This window comes from Littorina saxatilis, linkage group LG12 (assembly GCF_037325665.1).
Source record: "Littorina saxatilis isolate snail1 linkage group LG12, US_GU_Lsax_2.0, whole genome shotgun sequence".
Lineage (NCBI taxonomy): Eukaryota > Metazoa > Mollusca > Gastropoda > Littorinimorpha > Littorinidae > Littorina > Littorina saxatilis.
Window position 1 is genome coordinate 62,108,647 of NC_090256.1, and position 24,326 is coordinate 62,132,972.

The window sequence follows — 24,326 nt, forward strand, 5'->3', positions numbered from 1 at the left end:
CGCCGAAAATATTTTCTCCTTTGCCGCTTCTCTCAATAAGTTGTTTTGTACGACCGCTTCTCTCAATAAGTTGTTTTGTACGACCGCTTCTCTCAGTAAGTCTGTCTCAGGAGTTGTTTTGTACGACCGCTTCTCTCAGTAAGTCTGTCTCGGGGGTTGTTTTGTACGACCGCTTCTCTCAATAAGTCTGTCTCAGGGGTTGTTTTGTACGACCGCTTCTCTCAATAAGTCTGTCTCAGGGGTTGTTTTGTACGACCGCTTCTCTCAATAAGTCTGTCTCAGGGGTTGTTTTGTACGACCGCTTCTCTCAATAAGTCTGTCTCAGGGGTTGTTTTGTACGACCGCTTCTCTCAATAAGTCTGTCTCAGGGGTTGTTTTGTACGACCGCTTCTCTCAATAAGTCTGTCTCAGGGGTTGTTTTGTACGACTGCTTCTCTCAATAAGTCTGTCTCAAGGGTTGTTTTGTGCGACAGCTTCTCTCAATAAGTATGTCTCAGGGGTTGTTTTGTACGACAGCTTCTCTCAATAAGTCTGTCTCAGGGGTTGTTTTGTACGACTGCTTCTCTCAATAAGTCTGTCTCAAGGGTTGTTTTGAACGACAGCTTCTCTCAGTAAGTCTGTCTCAGGGGTTGTTTTGTACGACAGCTTCTCTCAATAAGTCTGTCCCAGGGGTTGTTTTGTACGACAGCTTCTCTCAATAAGTCTGTCTCAGGGGTTGTTTTGTACGACCGCTTCTCTCAATAAGTATGTCTCAGGGGTTGTTTTGTACGACTGCTTCTCTCAATAAGTCTGTCTCAAGGGTTGTTTTGAACGACAGCTTCTCTCAATAAGTCTGTCCCAGGGGTTGTTTTGTACGACAGCTTCTCTCAATAAGTCTGTCTCAGGGGTTGTTTTGTACGACCGCTTCTCTCAATAAGTCTGTCTCAAGGGTTGTTTTGTACGACCGCTTCTCTCAATAAGTCTGTCTCAAGATTTGTTTTGTACGACCGCTTCTCTCAATAAGTCTGTCTCAAGGGTTGTTTTGTACGACCGCTTCTTTCAATAAGTCTGTCTCAAGGGTTGTTTTGTACGACCGCTTCTCTCAGTAAGTCTGTCTCAAGATTTGTTTTGTACGACCGCTTCTTTCAATAAGTCTGTCTCAGGGGTTGTTTTGTACGACCGCTTCTTTCAATAAGTCTATCCATAGACCAAATAGCCTGCACCGCCAACTCGCCACGTGACCCTTCGAGGTTACGACGCTCGACTTTCAGGGGCGCTTTGCGTCCGGTTTGAAAGGCCAGCGATTCGAAGACAGTGAAAAGAAAGCACGCTCCAGTTATTTGTGACAATGGGAGGTGACAATGAACTGGATTTTCCAAAACTCCAAACTAAACTTAACAAAACTCATCGAAAAACATGTTCCATATATTCACTTCAGCTGAGTTTATTTTAGCATTTTCAAAACTTACCTCGGCAACTTCGTCCATGTTTACAATCGACACCGGATATGACATCCCCCTGATTTCTGCAAGGCCATGTAAGCCTAGGTTCCTAAATGCGAGAGGCCGCTACCTCGTAATAGAGAGAAAGAGCGGAGAGAGAGCTAGTTGGCGGTCCAGGATAAATGGTCTATGGTCTGTCTCAAGGGTTGTTTTGTACGACCGCTTCTTTCAATAAGTCTGTCTCAAGGGTTGTTTTGCACGACCGCTTCTCTCAATAAATCCACCAATTTGTGAACATTAATGTGTGAGATTTGTGGCGGGCTAGTGGCTTTCTTGAAGTTAATCGCCCGGCTGGCGAGTACATTTGTTTTAGATGTGGTCATCCCTGCCAACATAGCACACAGCTACAGGACAGAAAATGTCTTATCCAAGGGCCCGTCTCAGTTTAACAACACCCCCACTCCCTTTACCACCCTCCTGCCCCCACATACCACCCACCCCCAATATTTCCAAACACAAACACACATATTTCGCTGCTAGACCTATGAAAACGCCTTCTGTAGTCCAGAACACAGGATTTTGACAACATACAGTTCACCATCCTTCTGGTTGTTCTTCAAAGCATGATTTGTTCTTTTTACAAGATGCAACCACCCTCCTGTCCATGACACTTTACAGGATTCAGAAAGCACGATTTTGACAAAATTTACGTCCTCAGATTTCTTGGAATTAAAATTTATCAAAAGACATGACCCAAGCTGAATCAAACTCCTTGTTTTACATTGAATACCATTTGAACATCCAGCGCACATCTTTAAACCTAAGAGCAACCCCGGTTTTTTTCGATCTGAATACTTTTTTCTGTTGGTCAGAACACAACACGCCATCTAAGCCTCTCCGTTTGTTCACAACAAAGTGTTCTACCTAAAACCTAACCTGTTAAGTTAAACTGGAATATCTTTTCAATTGTTCTGAACGCATGAAGTCAACCAGACGCTGTTCCCCAGAGGTCATGATTCCACAATCCGACGCCCTAAGCTCAAAGCTGTCACTCCAAGCCGTGGCATTCACAGTCAAATTCGCTTTTTGTTCTTTCACATTCGCGCAGAAAGCAGCTACCTCTTGAAGCAGGGACTTGTAAGTATTCACCTCCTTAGCGAAGTCCTCTCCCTCGGCCTTCACCTTCTTGTCAAACAGCTGGGTGAAATGTTCATACAGCGCGTAATCTGCTGCGTTGAAAGCCCGGTGCGTGTCTTTCTCCACCGCGGTTAAGTTATGATCGTGCGACACGGGGCGGTTCCCCTTGAAGACGTTGTTCTTGATGTAGAGGACGTCCTGCAGCCGCCAGCCCAGCAGTCTCTTAAGCAGCACCATGGACTCGTCGAACCTCTCGCTCACCATCACCAGCTGGAACGTGCGGTTGAGGTAGTTGACGTAGTCCCTGATGCAGCCGGCGTCGCCCCGGAGACACGCCTCGCCCATGCCGTAGTCGAAGCTCATCCTGTTGTGCGTGAAGGAAGAGGCAAAGTCCACCATGTCGTACTTTTCGGGGGCCTGCAGATATGTGTGAATACGGCCCTCGTCGTAAGTGTGTACTGGGCCCTTGCCGTAAGTGTGTACTAGGCCCTTGCCGTACCTGTGTTTTGGGCCCTTTTCGTAAGTGTGTACTGGGCCCTTGTCGTAAGTGTGTACTGGGCCCTTGTCGTAAGTGTGTACTGGGCCCTTGTGGTACATGTGTACTGAGCCATTGCCGTCAGTGTGTATAGGGCTCGGAATCTGCCTGAGGTACCTGACTTGAAACACGTCGCTGTAGTAGTTGAAGGCCGAAAGAAACTGGAATAGGGGATGTCGGACGATCCCGACAAACAAGGTGTCCGACGGCATGATGTGCCTGACGGCACTCTCGTTGAAGACAAGGTGGTTGCAGAGGATGTCGAAGTGTCGGACGCCGGACGGACGGGGGACGACAGCCGACAGCCAGTGCTTGCTTGTTTCCGACAGGATGTTGCGATGGCGGGGCAGGGCCACAGTGAGGTTGCGCTGGAGGGCGAAGCGGTAGAGAACATTCATGACGGTGGTGCTGGCTGCCTTGTGCACCTTGAGGAAGAACACGTGCTGCTGCTTGCCCAATTTTCTCTCTGTACACAAAGATGAGTCTGACTGAAGTTATACCGCAGTCAATTTTGCATACCTCTCCTACAAAAAAAACCAAGATAGTTAGACGGTGTTATCGTCCAGTCGACTCATATCCAAGAAAAGAAATGGTTTTACAGATTATAGAACACACACACACACACACACACACACACACACACACACACACACACACACACACACACACACACACACACACACACACACACACACACACACTGTGAAGGAAATTAAACGGCTAACAACTGAGTCAGGCCGAGTTAGCATTTGTGTCCACGATTTACGAAAGCCAATAAGACACACGTGGAAATGTGTGTTAGGCCAAAAAAAAAAGGTCTGTTTACGGTAACATAGTATGAAACAAGTCGCGTAAGGCGAAAATACAATATTTAGTCAAGTAGCTGTCGAACTCACAGAATGAAACTGAACGCAATGCCATTTTTCAGCAAGACCGTATACTCGTAGCATCGTCAGTCCACCGCTCATGGCAAAGGCAGTGAAATTGACAAGAAGAGCGGGGTAGTAGTTGCGCTAAGAAGGATAGCACGCTTTTCTGTACCTCTCTTTGTTTTAAGTTTCTGAGCGTGTTTTTAATCCAAACATATCATATCTATATGTTTTTGGAATCAGGAACCGACAAGGAATAAGATGAAAGTGTTTTTAAATTGATTTGGACAATTTAATTTTGATAATAATTTTTATATATTTAATTTTCAGAGCTTGTTTTTAATCTAAATATAACATATTTATATGTTTTTGGAATCAGCAAATGATGGAGAATAAGATAAACGTAAATTTGGATCGTTTTATAATTTTTTATTTTTTTTTACAATTTTCCGATTTTTAATGACCAAAGTCATTAATTAATTTTTAAGCCACCAAGCTGAAATGCAATACCGAAGTCCGGGCTTCGTCGAAGATTACTTGACCAAAATTTCAACCAATTTGGTTGAAAAATGAGGGCGTGACAGTGCCGCCTCAACTTTCACGAAAAGCCGGATATGACGTCATCAAAGACATTTATCAAAAAAATGAAAAAAACGTTCGGGGATTTCATACCCAGGAACTCTCATGTCAAATTTCATAAAGATCGGTCCAGTAGTTTAGTCTGAATCGCTCTACACACACACACACACAGACAGACAGACACACACACACACACACACACACACGCACATACACCACGACCCTCGTTTCGATTCCCCCTCGATGTTAAAATATTTAGTCAAAACTTGACTAAATATAAAAATAGGGTCGGTAGGTCGGCTTTTTTCCATTTTTTTTCCCATTTTTTTTTCTCCCCTCTCTATGATGTTTCACAGTTCATTTCTTCTCATCAATCCCTGTTTTTGCCCAACATAACTATAAACAGTACTTTGAGCTTACCTCCCTTCTGTCGTCTGCTGTTTGAGCGCAAACAGCTCTATTTTGGATGCGTTTTTTTCAGACGATCCAAAAAAAAGATTAGGGTCGGGCCTAAAAACTAGGGTCGGTCGGGTTACCGTAAACAGACCTTTTTTTTTTTTTGGCCTTACACGGAGTGAACAGAGCTCACAAACCAGCGAACAGTTAACTTCGTGAATCGTTGCTAGTTTACTAGCACACTTGACGACTGTCTATCGAGGAGATAGGTCTAGATGTTAATCGCGCGGGAGGAGAAAATGCCCGGAGAGAATGCAGGAGAAGGTTCCAGCCCTTACTTGTGTTTTCTGAGACGCGATCGTCAAAGCACTTTAACAGGTAACTTTAATAGGCATTCGAATATCGATATTTTGTGTATCGCGTAAGCTGAACCGATTTACATTGCAGAAACTAGTTCGTAGAGGACAGATTGTAAAAACAAGATGTCCGCTCTTCATGTTTGTGCAGTGCGTCTAGTAACCTGTCAATGAGAGGAGGATTGCGGCCAGATGCCGGGAAAGAAGAATCATCTGAGAAGCCGCAAAATATCTTATTTCTCTGGACCAGTTTAGCTGAAGTTCGACGGGACTTTCACGAAGCCAGCAGCGAGGTTACAGGAAAGTCCGTATAGTTGGACCCAGAAAGGTCACGGGACGAAGTGAACTGGTTAGGTCGAGATCGCCAGTCGGAGGATTTAGTACACCGCTACTTTTTCAAGTGAAGGACATATCGGCAGTTTCTTGTGTGTGATCTAGTGGAGTTAAGCCATGTTCAGGAGAACCTATTTAATTAAGATATAATTAGTATTTAGCAAATAGATCAGACGGTTGCCGCAGTCTGGTCCGAATCCTAATTCTGAACTGTGACTGTTTTTTTCCGCTTACACACTACCCGTGCGTACTGTGGATATCGGGTGGATACCGTGTGCCAGTGATTTCACGGACTGTGTGTGTGTTTTTACACCCCCGGTATAGGGGTGTGTATAGGATTCGCTCGATGTGTTTGTTTGTTTGTGTTCGCATATAGATCTCAAGAATGAACGGACCGATCGTCACCAAACTTGGTGAACAGGTTCTATACATTCCTGAGAGGGTCCTTACAAAAATTGGGACCAGTCAAACACACGGTTAGGGAGTTATTGGTGGATTAAGATTCTACAAGGACTTATAGAGGGACATATTAATGGTCAAAGGGAAATAACCTTCTCAGTTGGTGGCAGTGAGAATGGTTATTTCCCTTTGACCAACGGGGGTGTTTTTCCTACCTCGGAGGAATTTCTTGTTTCTGTCTACCTCATGGGTAGCGATTTTTTGATAGACTCCGCGTAAGATTATTGTGTTAGTTTGTGCACGGGATTGTCAAACAGTTTTTTTCATGTCTTCAAACCTGTGAGTACCCGGTTTTGAATCCATAACCCTGATATCTTTCTTTTCATGATTGTGTGTGTATGTGTGTATGTATCATAACTGTATCACTTATTTGACCAAATACAGTGGAGGGAACTTATACTTGGAGTTGTTGTTTGTTCCTCAATGATATCATTATAGCGCATATGCATTCATTCACACACACACACACACACACACACACACACATACACACACGCACACACACAGACACACACACACACACAGACACACACATACACCGAACACACATACACACACACAGTCACATACTCTCTCTTTCTCTCTCTCACACACACACACACACACACACACACCAACATATACCCATGTGCAACGTTTCGTAAACACCTGTCTGGTGGATTTTTTTTGGAATCGCTATGCACGCAGAAAATATTGAACTGAACTGAACTGAACTTTTTGTTTGTTTGTTTGTTTGCTTAACGCCCAGCCGACCACGAAGGGCCATATCAGGGCGGTGCTGCTTTGACATATAACGTGCGCCACACTGTCTCACCCAGTCACATTATTCTGACACCCGGACCAACCAGTCCAAGCACTAACCCCATAATGCCAGACGCCAGGCGGAGCAGCCACTAGATTGCCAATTTTAAACTCTTAGGTATGACCCGGCCGGGGTTCAGTTCGAACCCACGACCTCCCGATCACGGGGCGGACTGAACTGAACTGAACTGAACTGAACTGAACTGAACGAACTGAATTGATTTGAATTGAATTGAATAGCGACCACAAAAACTGCTGATTTATGGTGTGTGCGGAAGTGAAAGGATGATCTTATCTCAAGTTAAAAGCCTGGGCAGATCTGCGGTGATGATGTTTTGGATTGCTTGCAAAAGAAGAAACGCAACTTTAGTGACTGGATTCACCATGCTCCCTTGGGAAAGAAGAGTTAGCGACAATAGCATTGCGACCCACGGTCTGTTCAGCAGGCGACGAATCTTTGACGGAAAAAGTATGGGGAAAATTGGCTACCGAACCTGCCTGCTTCTGCCTTTTCTTGCCGTCTTTGCTTGCCCCAGTGTTGGTTCTACTGAGAGTCTGGCTGGAAGCTGCTGAGAGTGTCTGTTCGGGGTGGAGGTGCCCTGACAGGTTGTGGAAGTTCTCATCGGCCTCCTGCAGCAGGACGGAAGGTGAGTAGACGTTGCCGCCTCCCGTCAGATGTGACGTCATCATCATCATGAAGAGCAGGGTGGCGGCGAGGACGACCATTGAGCATAACACCCTGTGTCTGGAACACAAGTGTGATGGCTTTGTAGTCGGGTTATTCTCCAGAGCTGTGTAGGCTACCACCATTTTGTGACATGCATTTTCAGTCCTTTACATTATTATAAAGTATATCAAATGGCAGCTACAATGTATTCTCTTTACCTTTTTCGGCAATGCTCCAGTTGGATAATGATACCGATATGCAACAAAAACATAGTTTATATTTTTGTCTTCTTCTGTTTTTTAATTTAATTTTTTTGTGGTTAGAATTGTTAGTGTTCAAATCCATGTCACAACCTTTGGTTTCCATGTTACGAAGTTGACGTACTTTAAAACTCGTGTAATTTACTGAACGTAGTCGAACAAAATGTCAAAAGTCAGTTAAGTAAAGAAATGTCATCTTCGTAACTTGGTTTCCACTGGTACACAGCTCTGGAGACTAAACCCAGTTACTGGAGATCTATTAAGAATCAGCTAATAATGAATGAGATCGAGAACGTTACACCCTGTATCTGGAACACCAGTTTTGACGGATGAGTGTATATTACTGGAGTTTTAATAGGAACCAAATAATGAATATTTTTGTTGCATGATTGTATAATTGATAAAAACAAATTGGCTTCAAGATAAACACAGTGTTTATTACTACCTTTTGCGTGTGTGCATAGAGCTGTACGACCCGGTAAACTTCCAAGTCTGTTGTTTAAATTCATTTTGGAGAGTTATGTCCCTTGGACCGTGGGAAAAAAGATAAAGTAACATACCCTTCGCTTTGAATAGACGAACTCCGTAAATAACTCCATCGGATTTGCATGTGTTGTGAAAGAGTGAATACTATTGCTTTGAGTGAGGCAAGCCTTCGACACGTGCTCCTTGTTCACGTGTTTCGGATACATCCCTCGTTAGTGACTGGGTTTGACTCACTAAAAGCAAGAGTATCCACTCTTTCACAAACCCGACAGAGTTATCTCCAAACTTCGTCTACTTGCAAGAAATGTACTAACACAGTTTTTACCTACCACTCATTTATTATAAAAGTGATGAATGTTTCATCCCGGGCGCCTACAACTTATCGCATCGAACCATATTTAGAGAGACTGACCCCCTTCCCACTCGCGCATGCATGCACAAACACGCACGCACGCACACACAGACATACACGCAAACAGAAATATACACTCACGCACGCACGCACGCACGCAAGCACACACACCCTCCGCCCTCATCACACCCACACATCCCAACCCCAACCAACCGCCCATCTTGCGGAAGTAATTCCGTTGATACAGTTACCTGACGACATGACATCGCCACAGGGGAGACAGGCAGTGGACCGCTGACCGCTGATGACCAGCGCGGTGGACAGGTAGTTCCTGTGGTGACCCCATCGTCTTTCATCGGTCCTTCTGGGTTGAAAGCCCCTGTGGCCCTGTCACAAAGCGTTGCTTTAGTCTCCTGAGGCAACTGTTGTAGTTTTTTTTTTTAAATAACAATGTATTAGTGAATGTAATGTTTGTACTAAGCCGTGCTTGTCTGTATGTGATTTAATTCAATTTATTTTGTTATTTTTGTGACGAACCAAAAGTTTTTTTGTATTTTTGGTTTTGTACCCGCAATCAGACAATCAAATGGTTTTGTACTGTGTTGCATTCCAATGCATTGCATTGCATTGCATTGTATTGCATTTATTGTATGGTATGGTATGGTATGGTATTGTATTGTGCCGTCGCGATATAACCTTGAATGGTTGAAAACGACGTTAAACACCAAATAAAGAAAGAAAGAAAGATTGTATTGTATTGTGGCTCATGGTCTATTTTGATAAATTGACAGACGGAGGGAAATTTTCTTCCGCGTTGAAAGCCCTTGTGACCACCATGTGACATCAAGTGAAGACATTGCTTCAGACCCTTTTATTTCGTTGGTCACCTTGAGCATAGACCAAAAAGCCTGGACCGCCAACTCGTCACGTGACCCTTCGAGGTTACGACGCTCGACTTTCAGGGGCGCTTTGCGTCCGGTTTGAAAGGCCAGCGATTCGAAGACAGTGAAAAGAAAGCACGCTCCAGTTATTTGTGACAATGGGAGGTGACAATGAACTGGATTTTCCAAAACTCCAAACTAAACTTAACAAAACTCATCGAAAAACATGTTCCATATGCACTTTAGCTGAGTTTATTTTAGCATTTTCAGAACTTACCTCAGCAACTTCGTCCATGTTTACAATCGACACCGGATATGACATCCCCCTGATTTCTGAAAGGCCATGTAAGCGTAGGTTCCTAAATGCGAGAGGCCCATATGGCTACCTCGTAATAGAGAGAAAGAGCGGAGAGAGAGCTGGCGGTCCAGGATAAATGGTCTATGCCTTGAGTGACAGCTGCCGCGACAAGCCTCTGTGATAAGCCAACATATTGCTTCAGCATCCTATGGCACGATTGGATTAATAGAACAAGATTTTCTGCCGCTTTGAAAGCCCCTATGACAAATGAGCACTTTGTTTCAGCCCCCTGTGGCTCAATTTCATTGATATAACATGATGTTTTGCCGCTTTTAAAAGCCGCTGTGACGCTGTACCCCCCCCCCCCCCTCCCCATTTTTTTCTCCATTCATGCAAATGAGGTGCTTGTTTATTTGACTGCTTCACGGAGACAATGTCAACCCATCTCGGTTTACATGTTTCTGCCAGCAAAGGACTGACTAGAACTCGGTTTAAAATATTGAATTTGTCCCGTTCATTCTTTTAGGTCGAATAATTGACTAAATGTGTTGACATCTCTTTACACGACTTGTCTATTATTTATGACACAATTGTGTTGTTGTTGTTGTTGCTTCAAACGGTTTTTGAAATCCCAAGCTTGTTTAAAACTGTCAAAAACTGTCTCAACTCATTGAAACTTCGCTTCGCGAATTTTACACACACACACACACACACACACACACACATTCTACCCGCAAAAACCCGTCCAGACCCAACCCGTCCAACAACCCACCCAAAATTGACGCCACTTCGTAAGAAAGGTTGAAAAACAACAACATGTACAGCAACAACAAAAACCACAGTCGCCGGAAACAAAGCAGAAACAAACATTTCACAGTAATTACTCCTTAGCAAGGCCCCGCTATCGTTATTGCAGAATCCACTGGACTGCATTCCACACGATGGTACCAATAGCTTGATGGCTTGCTGTGTCGTACCAGATTTACACGATTTTTTTGTTAGATATTGAACTGCGAGCGAAAGCGAGCTGTTCACTATTTGAAAAAGCAACGAGTGTAAATCTGGTACGATACAGCAAGCCATGTAATATTCTCTATATACGCAGGTCAGCTGCGGTCCCAAGTTTCAAGTTTTATTTATTCCAATAAAACCCCGTGAGGGTACATGGAAAATTAAAAAACACAATAAAAACACATTTCATTCAACACCAAATAAAAGGAACTAAAACAAAAAGAAATCAGACTATGTACAGAAAAGGGAGTTGAGGGGTGAGGGAGAGCAAAAACAATACAAGAAACAATTCAACAATAATAATAATAAATAATAATAATAATAATAATAATAATAATAATAATAATAATAATAATAATAATAATAATAATAATAATAATAATAATGATAATAATAATACAAAAAATAATAAAACATTACAAGTGCAAAGTGATTACATACATTTCTTTACTATGGGAAATGGGGGGAAGGGAGAGGGGGGGGGGGGTGATGGGTGGGTTAACATAAGGACAAAAATACTATTACAAACAACACAAAACAGATAACGGAATATAAAGCTAAAAGAGAATTAAATTTTACTCGCTTCTCAAACAGTCCATGACAAGTGTCATGAACTTTGCGAGTTTTAGCAATAAACTCTTTTTTGTAGTGGAAAAAAGCTCTCTGAATTTAACTGAATTGGGGCGGGCATAATAATAGCACCGTAACAACTGTTTTCTATAATTGGTAAAGAAAGGACATACAAAAATATAATGGAACTCGTCCCCAAGGTCACCTGATGAACATTTGTGACAGATTCTGTCTTGTCTGGGAATACCAAGAGTCCTACCTTTTTGTATAGGCAATTTATGATTCAGTGTTCTAAATTTTAAAACAGCGTTTGCTAAATTAACCGGCAGGATGGACAAGTACTTTTCAAACTCAAAATTCTCTTTATACATTCTATAATTATAATAAAACTCATTGTTATTTATTTCTGAATGCCAGGTTTGGACAAATTGGTCTTGTAGCCTATTTTTCATCAGTGCTTTGAAAGTATTAAAATAACCACCATCCGTTACATTATTGATAGTTTGATTGTGCCAAAAATCACTAAAGCCTAACTCATTTAGAACACCATGGACAGAAAGCAAAAATTTTGACTTGTATACACCAGATTCATACATTTTAAACAAAAAACGATATGTCACACAAGAAAGTTTGTCAGAACCATTAGAAAATGCAAGTTTGTACCAAAAATTCAACATACGACATTTCGCTTGAATACTTACAGGGAACTGACCTAATTCACCCAAAACCATGTTTGTTGGTGTTGATTTGCCAACTTTCAAAATCATCTTAAAAAATCGTATCTGTAATTTGTTAGCTAAATCAGACATGTAAGGGCACCATACTTCAGAACCGTAAAGTAAAATAGGGACCACAGTTTTTTCAAAGAGGTCAATTTGAACATCAAGAGGCAAAAACAGTTTTCTAGTTTTACGTAATAAAGCAAACATGGCCTTGGAGGCACGGTCATACAAATTCTTCTGTGCAACAGTAAATTTACCATTGTAGCTAAATTTAATACCCAGATATTGAAAATCATACACAATATCAAGTTTCCGACCATTGAATGTAAATGTCGGGACTGTTCTTACTTTCCCTCTTGAGAAAATCATTACTTTTGTTTTAGTTACATTCAATTTCAAAAACCAAAGCGATGACACTGACATGGTCACACACACACAGTGACACACGCACGATCCTGACACACTGACGGTGTCAGCATTCAGCAGGGCATGCAATTTCTCGGTCCATCCTTCGTCACCTAAATGTCATAAAGGAGGCACTCTAAATACGGCGTTTTAACTGTTTTGCAAAGAACATTATCGCATGCATATTTACAGTCATATCAATGTAACAGATGCGTAATGATGAACATGCTCTAAAAAGACAAAATAACATTTAGCGGAAGAAGCATAAACAAGTCGCGTGAAGCGATATAAAAACATTTAGTCAAGGCTGTCGGCCATTCTGATCGAATCATCGGTCCATGCCGTATCGCCGACATATATCTCTCTGACCGGATGCATAATTACTGCTCGCCGAATCTATCAAAATAAGAATACAGAGTTATCTCCCATGATTTTCGCGAATGTTTCTGAGAATGGACGAACTGAGACGAAATTGATTGCAGATTGGCCGACTTCGACAGTGATCTCCGTTTTGTTCTTCACAGTTATGATAAAGACATCGTTCTAAGGTTAAAACAAGTCGAAATGTTGAGACTACTGTGGGAAGGAGACCGTGATATTAACAGCGGTAATCTTGAACTTTAGCGTGTTAAATTCATTGCTCAGAATACAGTGACATTCTTTACTTATTTTTGATACAAGTCTATGTAAGCAAGCCAAAGAACATTTGTCGTGAAATTAATTGACGGATTGAGCTCCAAACTTAAGCATAATTAATTAATTTGGTTGTTCAATCGACGAAAATGCACCGAAAATGGCGTACGTTGTCAACCATGGGACATCATTTACACGAAAGAGTTGTCTCCCTTGTCCGCTCATACGGATAATTCCTTTTTTGACCCATGTAAACAAAATGCATTCGTACAGCTCATCGGAGTTCATTCCGTAGCTTCAAAGGAATCTAAAAATGACTTATGATTACAAATGCAGGTTCTACAAATTTGGAGACTTAAATGCCTCTGAATTATAATATGAGCTATGAATTTAACACGCTAAAGTCGTTCAAGATTACCTTAACAGCTATTGTGTTTTCAGCGTAGCAATAGGGCCCGATATTTAGACGAGACAAGTATAATGCCGACGAGTCGAAAACGAGTCGCATTATACTTTTTCGAGTCTAAATATCGGACCCTAATTTTCACTGTGTGTCAAAATGGTGAGTCATGTTTCAGTTTGTGGTGCCAGGAGATACATAGGTAGGTAGTTAGGTAGGTAGGTATAGGTAGATAGATAGATAGACAGACAGACAGACAGACAGACAGACAGATAGATAAAAATAAATCCAAAAACAAAGAGACTGCCAACGTTCCAAAATTCAGAATAAAACAAGAAATTCCTTCGAGGTAGGAAACACACCCCCGTCCTTAGCATTCTCACTGCCACCAACTGAGCAGGCACTGCTAACAAGTGTGGTTATTTCCCTTTGACCATTAATATGTCCCTCTATAAGTCCTTGTAGAATCTTAATCCACCAATAACTCTCTAACCGTGTGTTTGACTGGTCCCAATTTTTGTAAGGACCGTCTCAGGAATGTATAGAACCTGTTCACCAAGTTTGGTGACGATCGGTCCGTTCATTCTTGAGATCTATATGCGAACACAAACAAACAAACAAACAAACAAACACATCGACCGAAACCTATACACACCCCTATACCGGGGGTGTAAAAACAAGAAAGGTAGGTTGTTGGAACGTTTGTTATTGACAAAACAATACATTCACAAATATATCGACCCAACGATAGATAGGTAGATAGATAGATAGATACACGTAGATTGTATTCACAATTAGTCCCGTGAAAAAGAGTGATAAAAGTGAGTCTCAAAATGTTTTAAGTGATCTTTTCGTTCGATCTTTTCTTTCTTTCTTTATTTGGTGTTTAACTCGTTTTCAACCACGGAGGTTATATCGCGACGAGTTTTTCGTTCGATCGTGACACCATCAAATAGATGGAAGGATGGATGGATAAATGAATGGATGGATAGATGGATAAAAGATGGATGGATAGATGGATAGAAGATAGAGAGACATGTATATCTCGTGTCGAATTTACGTAATTGCCGATTCCGCGTAATGGGCAACATTTTTGCCCATTTCGCGTAATCGGCAAAACGTTGCCCAATACGTGAAATCGGCAGCGTTTTGCCGAAATCGCGTAAAGGCTTCTAAAATTTACTCACTTTTGCGAAATCGGCAGCCACTTTTTGGTTTTAAAGTTCTCAAATGCCTGGGATATCATCACACTTAGACAACTAGATACTCCAATGGATAGATATCGCAATAATCGATAAGTTATGGCAAGTTATTGCAGAAAGTGTAGTTTTCGTGCATTTCCGGAGTTATGCTCGACACAGACCAACATAGACCATACAAAACATAGTAGGGAGGTAAAGCAATGTTAATGCAATGTTCTGGTGACACAAAAAGTAACAGACTGGCTGTCGCTTTTGCGAAATGGGCAAATTTTAGAAGCCTTTCCGCATTTTCGGCAAAACGCTGCCGATTTCACGTAATGGGCAGCGTTTTGCCGATTACGCGAAATGGGCAAAAATGTTGCCGATTCCGCGAATTCGGCAATTCCGTGAATTCGGCACAACATATACAAGTTAAAGACAGTCTATACAATCAGTCCAGCGAAAGAGGCATCAACGATTGAAACGGAATCTCACAATGGTCAAATCAGATTTTACTTTTCACTTCGTGTCACCACTCCTGTGGAACCTTGGAATTCAGTAAGAAATTAAACAGCAAATCACTACTTCACAGTTTCTAAAATTGTCCCGAAAAAGTGGGTCTAGAAACTGAATGTATTCCTCTTTTTTCAGTAAATGGCGTCACTCCTATCCAGGTTTCCCAATTGCTTCGTTTCCGGCCGATTTATGTGGAGCACGTGACGCGCACAAAAAATATTGGCGGTCTAGAAGTGTCGTCTGCGCAATGATCGCGGCGGCGCCCGCGGCTTTCTTGACCGCCAATGACGACCGCGCACCGTTGTGATACGTCATCCGTTAGACATCAATAGTTAATTCGAGAGTAAGAGTAGACAAATAAACTAATAAAAAGACATTCACAAAAACACAACAAATGAATAAATAAATATTACATAAACAAGTAAACGCATAAAAGAATACAAGTGAATGAATAAGTAAATAATGCAGAAACAAACAGCAGCCTACCTGCAAGTCTTGTCTGTCACGCAAGAACAAACGCACCCTTTCTTCACCACAATTCGTTGCTTCTTGTTCTGTTAGACGAGAAAATGTGTGGACACACACGAAAACACAACACAGAAACCTCCAAGCGCGGACACTGGAAATATTTCGAACCACAAGAAAACACAATACAGAAACTGTGACCTCCAAGTATGGATACCGGAGCACCGTCCGCTTTGAAAACGAAACAAAATAGTAGCAGACAGCAAAACAGACGACAGGCCGTTTTTGGAAGGCAAATGAGGTACAGTAAAATTTTGTTTCCTTCCTCCTTTTTTTTCTCCCTTTTTTTTCCGTTTAGCCATGCACTGCACCCCGATTTTTGCTGACTGCCATCGCGTGAATGTCAATGCAAACGAAGAGTTGTGTTTTCTCTCAGCATCTCGCGCACCCCGTCGCCTTTTCCCCCTTCACAGCCGGGGGCAGAGCGCAGGTTTAAACTCACTTTGAGTAGTGCGTTCAAAGGAGTTTGTGGCGACGGGGCGTCAACCTGGGCTTGGGCGCGAGTCATGGTAGTGTTTCGCTTTTCCACTTGCGTCCATCACGATGTGTACAGCGTGTAAACCCAAGCGATCACCCTGTGTACCGTGCTGACCCCCCCTCCCCCTCCTCCCCTTCCTCCCCCACTCTCCATCACCGTCTGTCCATGTCGCATGTCGCGCCCATGACACCCAGCTGCCCACCGTCGAATTTTCCCCTCACGTCTAATGCATAGATTTCACTTCAGACTGCGGTCCATCCGTTCTCTTTCTAGGACGACGTATGTTTTCTGTCAAATTACGTTGATTTCTTTTTACATTTAGTCAAGTTTTGACTAAATGTTTTAACATAGAGGGGGAATCGAGACGAGGGTCGTGGTGTATGTGTGTGTGTGTGTATGTGTGTGTGTGTGTGTCTGTGAGTGTGTGTAGAGCGATTCAGACCAAACTACTGGACCGATCTTTATGAAATTTGACATGAGAGTTCCTGGGTATGATATCCCCGGAATTTTTCTTCTATTTTTCGATAAATACCTTTGATGACGTCATATCCGGCTTTTTGCAAAAGTTGAGGCGGCACTGTCACACCCTCATTTGTCAATCAAATTTTGGCCAAGCAATCTTCGACGAAGGCCGGATTTCGGTATTTCATTTCAGCTTGGTGGCTTAACATTTAATTGATGACTTTGGTCATTAAAAATCTGAAAATTGTAAAAAAAAAATTATTTTTATAAAACGATCCAAATTTACGTTCATCTTATTCTTCATCATTTGCTGATTCCAAAAACATATAAAATGTTATATTTGGATTAAAAACAAGCTCTGAAAATTAAAAATATAAAAATTATGATCAAAATTAAATTTTCGAAATCAATTTTAAAAACACTTTCATCACGATGCTTCGAGTATACGGTCTTGCTGAAAAATTGCATAGCGTTCAGTTTCATTCTGTGAGTTCGACAGCTTGACTAAATGTTGTATTTCGCCTTACGCGACTTGTTTTTCTGTTGACCCTGCAGTTACTTTGTTTCCTGTCAATTTCGATTTCAGTGAAATGATTAATTTTGTCCGTATGCTTGCCATTGCCATGTTGGTGACTTGAAAGAGTTGAGAATCGTAAAAGGGCGATAATTCGAACCGTCACCCTAGATTTATAGCGCTGTTCGCACGGGTGTTTTCTCATGGCGTGTCCCTTCTACCTGAGTGTCAGATAGAGGTGACTACGATCAAGTGACTAGCTAGAGACAACTGTCCACCTGTGTGTGTGTTGGGGGGGGGGTTGTGTGTGTGTGTTGGTGTGTCTACTGCCGTTACCCCTGTGCAACTCCCCCCCCCCCCTGTCGCCTGTCAACCTTCTGCCACATCCTTCCATTCGCCCACACTAGGCACGTTAAACACAAAGGTTGTTGGTGGTCGTAAAAACGGGGTTCCACTGTACGCGCTTGCATTCGTTCCGTCTATTACGGATTTCACGCAGGTTCAAATGCTCGTGCCAAATTTAGTGATGTCCATGAAAGAAAGCTGTGTACTCTGCATGCACTGGTAGACACGTTTTTGGTTTTCAAAACTGGGATTTTCCTTTTAAAGGCTGACATTGTCCTATTTAATTAGGCTACTTCCAGGGCTTTTCCCATCGTTGCGGGGATGCATAAATAAGCTTCCTGCAAAGTGTTAGCTTTCAAACGAGAAATAATTAATTCTTTATTGCTATGTTCTCCATTAAACGATCCAAAAATAATTTCATTTTATTCTTTGTCATTTTCTGATTCCAAAAACATATACATCTGTTATATTTGGATTACAAACAAGCTCTGAAAATTAAAAATATAAAAATTATGATTAAAATTAATTTTCCGAAATCGATTTCTTTTTCTTCTTCTGCGTTCGTGGGCTGAAACTCCCACGTACACTCGTGTGGTTTTTTTTTTGCACGAGTGGAATTTTACGTGTATGACCGTTTTTTACCCCGCCATTTAGGAAGCCATATGCCGTTTTCGGAGGAAGCATGCTGGGTATTTTCGTGTTTCTATAACCCACCGAACTCTGACATGGATTACAGGATCTTTTTTGTGCGCACTTGGTCTTGTGCTTGCGTGTACACACGGGGGTGTTCGGACACCGAGGAGAGTCTGCACACAAAGTTGACTCTGAGAAATAAATCTCTCGCCGAACGTGGGGACGAACTCACGCTGACAGCGGCCAACTGGATGCGCGCTACCGACTGAGCTACATCCCCGCCCCGAAAATCGATTTAAAAACAATTTCATCTTATTCCTTGTCGGTCCCTGATTCCTAAAACATATAGATATGATGTTTGGATTAAAAACAAACTCAGTAAGCTAAAAAGAATAGACATACAGAAAAGCGTGTTATCCTGCTCAGCCCTACCACTACCGCACTATTCTGCATGGCTTGTCGATTTCACTGCCATTGCCACGAGCGGCGGACTGACGAAACTACGAGTATGTAGTCTTGGTGAAAAAAAGCAGTGCGTTCAGTTTCATTTTGTGAGTTCGACAGCTTGACTAAATGTTGTTATTTCGCCTTACGTGACTTGTTTTTACATTAAATTTTAGTCAAGTTTTGACTAAATGTTTTAACGTAGAGGGGGAATCGAGACGAGGGTCGTGGTGTATGTGTGTGTGTGTGTGTGTGTGTGTGTGTGTGTGTGTGTGTGTGTGTGTCTGTCTGTCTGTCTGTCTGTGCGTGTGTGTGTGTAGAGCGATTTAGACCAAACTACTGGACCGATCTTTATGAAATTTTACATGAGAGTTCATACTACATTGGGTGTGCACGTTAAAGATCCCACGATTGACAAAAGGGTCTTTCCTGGCAAAATTGCTTAGGCACAGTTAATAATTGTCTACCATACCCGTGTGACTTGGAATAAGGCCGTGAAAGGTAAATATGCGCCGACATGGCTGCAATCTACTGGCCGTATAAAATTTCATCTCACACGGCATCACTGCAGAGCGCCTAGAACTGTACCCACGGAATATGCGCGATATAAGCCTCATTGATTGATTGATTGAGTTCCTGGGTATGATATCCCCGGATTTTTTTTGATTTTTTTCGATAAATACCTTTGATGACGTCATATCCGGCTTTTTGTAAACGTTGAGGCGGCACTGTCACACCCTCATTTTTCAATCAAATTGATTAAAATTTTGGCCAAGGCCGGACTTCGGTATTGCATTTCAGCTTGGTGGCTTAAAAATTAATTAATGACTTTGGTCATTAAAAATCTGAAAATTGTAAATAAAAATAATTTGTTTTTAAAACGATCCAAATTTACGTTCATCTTATTCTTCATCATTTTCTGATTCCAAAAACATATAAATATGTTATATTCGGATTAAAAACAAGCTCTGAAAATTAAAAATATAAAAATTATTATTAAAATAAAATGTCCGAAATCGATTAAAAAACAATTTCACCTTATTCCTTGTGGGTTCCTGATTCCAAAAACATATAGATGTGATATGTTTGGATTAAAAACACGCTCAGAAAGTTATAAAGAATAGAGATAAAGAAAAGCGTGCTATCCTTCTCAGCGCAACTACTACCCCGCTCTTCTTGTCAATTTCACTGCCTTTGCATCGAGCGGTGGACTGACGATGCTACGAGTATACGCTCTTGCTGTAAAAATGCAGTGAGTTCAGTTTCATTCTGTTAGTTCGACAGCTTGACTAAATGTTGTAATTTCGCCTTACGCGACTTGTTTATTCATATCGTGATTTTGTTGCATACACACAAACACACGTACACACACACACACACACACACACACACACACACACACACACACACACACACACACACACACACACACACGCACGCACGCACACACACATACACACGCACGCACGCGCGTTCGCACGCACGCACACGCGATCGCACGCACGCACACGCGATCGCACGCACGCACACGCGATCGCACGCACGCACGCACGCACACACACACACACACACACACACACACACACACACACACACACACACACGAACACACACATACTCTTTCTTTTTTTCCTGTTTTTTTTTTGTTAGACATTCATTTGACATCTATAAATTCTTCGTTGGTTGCATATGACTGGTCTGTTGGTCTGTTTGCTTTTTGGTTTATTTAACATTTATTTCACATTATACATTTTCTATGATTGCATACGGCCAGCTTTTTGTGTTTTTGTGTGATTATTTGTTTGTTGTGTTTTCTTGTGTCTTCGTGATCTCTCTGACTTTGTATGTATTTTTTATTCTGATTGCATTGAGCAGTTATATAATATCTGTCTGTATTATTCTTTAGCGAAAATAACATGTTTTATTTGTCTAATGACAGGTTGTTAGATAAGGTATTGTGCCTAAAATTTTCATCTTTGTTGAATATAGCTGAGTTAGTCAGTCAGTCGATTAGTCAAATAGTTACTCTTTCTCGCTCTCTCCTATCTCTTTTACTCTCCTTTCTGTTTTTCCGTCCACACAAACACACGCACACACACACAAACACACACACACACACAAACAAACACACACACACACACACACACACACACACACACACACACACACACACCATCCGAATAAATAATGAACATGTTTTCTGCTGATTATATTTGTTTTGTGCTTGTTTCATACAATTGTACAGTTGGCGGCAAGACGACCACAGTTTGTACTATCCTTTGCCGGAGAGAATCGAAGCTGAAAATCGGACAAATTGTATAACTGTACGGCCAGTATATGGGTAGAGCTCTGTTGCACGAAGGGAATGTAAACTGACCCTGTCAAAACAGGCGACAAACGTCGATCAAGCGTCTTCCGTAACTTCTAGGTACAGGCACAGCCCTTGCTCCGACTTTTCATTATGGGGGCGAGGACGCCCCCATTCTATACGGATAGTTTCGAGGTTGACCATGGGCAGCGCCATTTTGTTGTGAAATACGTCATCAGTTTGTGTACACAGGAAGTTGTGACATCCGTCACCCTATGGGAGGGGTGACGTCAAAATTGTTCATCTGTAGAAAGTTGTGAAATCCGTCACCCTATGGGAGGGGTGACGTCAAAATTGGTCATCACAGAGTTTGTGTAACACAGGAAGTTGTGAAATACGTCACCCTATGGGAGGGGTGACGTCAAAATTGTTCAACAAAAACATGATATGTCGCTTTGTGCAGGGTCAACTGCAACAAACTCAAACCGAGCCATTCATACCTAGCTGTATTTGAGTGACTTATATACCCGACATTTTTATTTCTTATTTTTAGCACAGGTGTAGGAAAAATCATGAACCAAAATGTTATTTATTTTCTAATTTAACATTTTTTTTACAAATATGACCATGGTCTTTTAAACATACAGTGACATTAAACATTGTTATGTTAAAAAAAAGAAAAAAGAAAAAAAGCTTTTGTGCACAAATCAGAAAATACATTGTACATTTTACCTACAGGCCAAACCGTGAGTGTCTGTGGCAAAGCCCGACCCAGGAAATTGCACTGATCTAAATTGTCAAGAACAGGCGCTTGCATTTGGATGTGTCCAATGATAGTAGGTTTGGTTGTGATCAATCAGAATAATGTAGGAATAAAAATGTATGACAGTTTAGTATGATGACATGTAATTCACATATGCTGAAATATGATATTATACATCATGTAATATTATTATGGCTGTTGCCATGACCATGAAACCCAACAAAGGTTTAATGTAATGTAATTCAAAATACCAAAACCGAGCACCTATTAATCTCGTCTTTGCGCGTGAAGATTGAGGCCGTCTGCCAGTAGCGGTTAGGTCATACAGTGGAACCCCTCTCTAGCGACCTTTAAAATGTTGACAAAAATCGGTCCTTGTGGAGGGGGGTCCTTACAGAGGGAGGGGGGCGGAGTCAGGGGGCCACAAAGAAAGTCAGATTTAAAAAAAAAAGAAAACAGAGAAGTTTGAGTTGCTGACGACCGTTCCCTCTGAAAGCAAACTGCTTCGATTTCATGTTTGTCCTTGGTGTCCACCAGTTCTGGTGCATGTACTACCCTGGCCAAGTTTCCTCTCAAGACATCAAAGAGACCGCCCCAGTATACTCTACAGCCTCTGGGCGAACCACCTCTCATAGCTAAAACTGGGTCAATGACCCCTGGGAAGAAGGTCAGTGTCTATAAAATTTTACTCCTAGGCCTGCGGCCAGGGGGGGGGGGGGGAGTATACCGGTACCATTTGAGAATCAGACCAAATGAGAATTGAACCATTTGAGAACATCCTTTTTTTTCAATCACTACATCGAAGGCCTGCGGCCCGGGGTTCACATGGGTTGGTTTGTTTGTTTGTTTCAAACCCACACCCATATACACACATTTCCCATTTAAACCATTTGTCGGCCCCCTGTCGATATTTATCGACTAAGTTCCTTGTCGACTTTGTGGAGAGTCAACATATCAGTTGGCAGACAGACTTCGACGCCGCTGTAGTTGGCTTCACCCGCTTACTGTGGAGCGTGCTGAATTAATTTGCAAAGATTAACATAGGTGTCAGCTACAAAATTAATTCAAAATGAATTAAATGATTCCAGTTCCCACTCTGCACAGAAAGCTGCCTGGTATTTTGAGTGAAAGGATGATACTATCCTAGGCAAAAGCCTGCACGATCTACCGCAATAGACTATTTTCGGAAATAACTCTGTCGGTTTTGTATGGGTTGTGACAGAGTGAATACCCTTGCTTTTCCTCTGACAAATAACTTAACACGTGCTCCTGTCCACGTGTTTCCGACACACCCCTCGCTGGTGATTGGCCCCTGCAATGTTTGTCCGAGTAAAAAGCAAGGGCGTTCCAGGGCCGGACTACCGGGGGGGTTATGGGGGTTGCGCAACCCCCCCCCCCTAGCCTAAATAAACATGTACCTCACTTATTTAAAACATTTTTTATTATTGTTTATTTTATGCCGTTTCATGCAAGGAGCGACCATTTTGCTATCTCAGAATATGACCTACCTATCAGCTTCAGGGGGCTTTGCCCCCTGACCCCCACTGGCACCCCCCCCCCCCCTCCTCTTAGCCTAGTCCGGCCCTGCGTTCACTCTTTTACAACCCATACAAACCCGACAGAGGTATTTTCGGAGTTCGTCTATTTACTTCGAAGCCGAACACCCGTCTCCAGGGCCCGTATGCTTATGGGGGAAGTTCGCGACAACTCCCGAAGTTTTGAGTGACATCGGAAGTACTTGCCTCACTTTCGTATGCATGGGCCGGAAAAAGGGTTTACCTCGAAGCAAAGCGAGGAAGTAACTCAGGGTATTTTGCGACTACTTCTAAAGTTTTGAGTGACATCGGAAGTACATCCTCACTTTCGCATGCATGGGACGAAAAAAGAGTTTACTTTGGAAGCTAACGAGGAAGTAAATGAGGGTAAATGTACTACAGCCAGACCCAGTAGTAAACACGCTACTTCCACAGTTTCTCAGTGCAAAAAGGCAGGGCTTTTCTTCAGTTTTTCATGTCAAACCGAGCTGACGCTCCCAAAGAGAGAAAATAGAGGGAAAAGTCGTATCTTCTGCATGCATTTCGTGCAAATTTCCCTGAATACAAACCTGAGTTGCCAGCTTTGACTTTTGTTTGTTCTGGGTCATTGGCCACCACTCTTTCATTCCCGCTTATACGAGGGGGTTACTGTGTTTCTATGAAAATGGGCGTCGTTGTGTGCATGTGTGAGTGTGTGTGTGTGTGTGTGTGTGTGTGTGTGTTTGTGTGCGTGCGTGCGTGTGTTTGTGTGCGTGCGTGCGTGTGTGTGTGTGTGTGTGTGTGTGTGTGTGTGTGTGTGTGTGTGTGTGTGTTCGAGTGTTGAAGTGTAAGTTTCTGCTATTTTTTTTTGTCATTGCTTTATCTGTGTGTGTGTGTGTGTGTGTGTGTGTGTGTGTGTGTGTGTGTGTGTGTGTGTGTGTGTGTATGTATTTGTGCGAGTGCCTGTCTGCCTGTGTGTGCGTGCGTGCGGGTATAATTGTGCGTCTGTTCCTTCATACGTTTGTTTGCGTGTTCGCGCGTGCCGTGTGTGTGTGTGTGTGTGTGTGTGTGT

The 24,326-nt window shown here is 42.3% G+C and overlaps 1 protein-coding gene across 1 annotated transcript; it reads right to left on the reverse strand.

Annotated features, from left to right (window-relative positions):
* Positions 1-1,932: 1,932 nt before the first annotated feature.
* LOC138982477 (galactose-3-O-sulfotransferase 2-like) lies at positions 1,933-16,079 on the reverse strand. The gene is made up of 4 exons (XM_070355774.1): positions 15,755-16,079; positions 8,903-9,038; positions 7,381-7,631; positions 1,933-3,559 (listed from the first exon to the last, which is right to left on the reverse strand). Exons 2-4 carry the CDS (start codon positions 8,995-8,997, stop codon positions 2,361-2,363), a joined length of 1,545 nt encoding a protein of 514 aa, XP_070211875.1. The 5' UTR covers positions 8,998-9,038; positions 15,755-16,079; the 3' UTR covers positions 1,933-2,360.
* Positions 16,080-24,326: the final 8,247 nt, after the last annotated feature.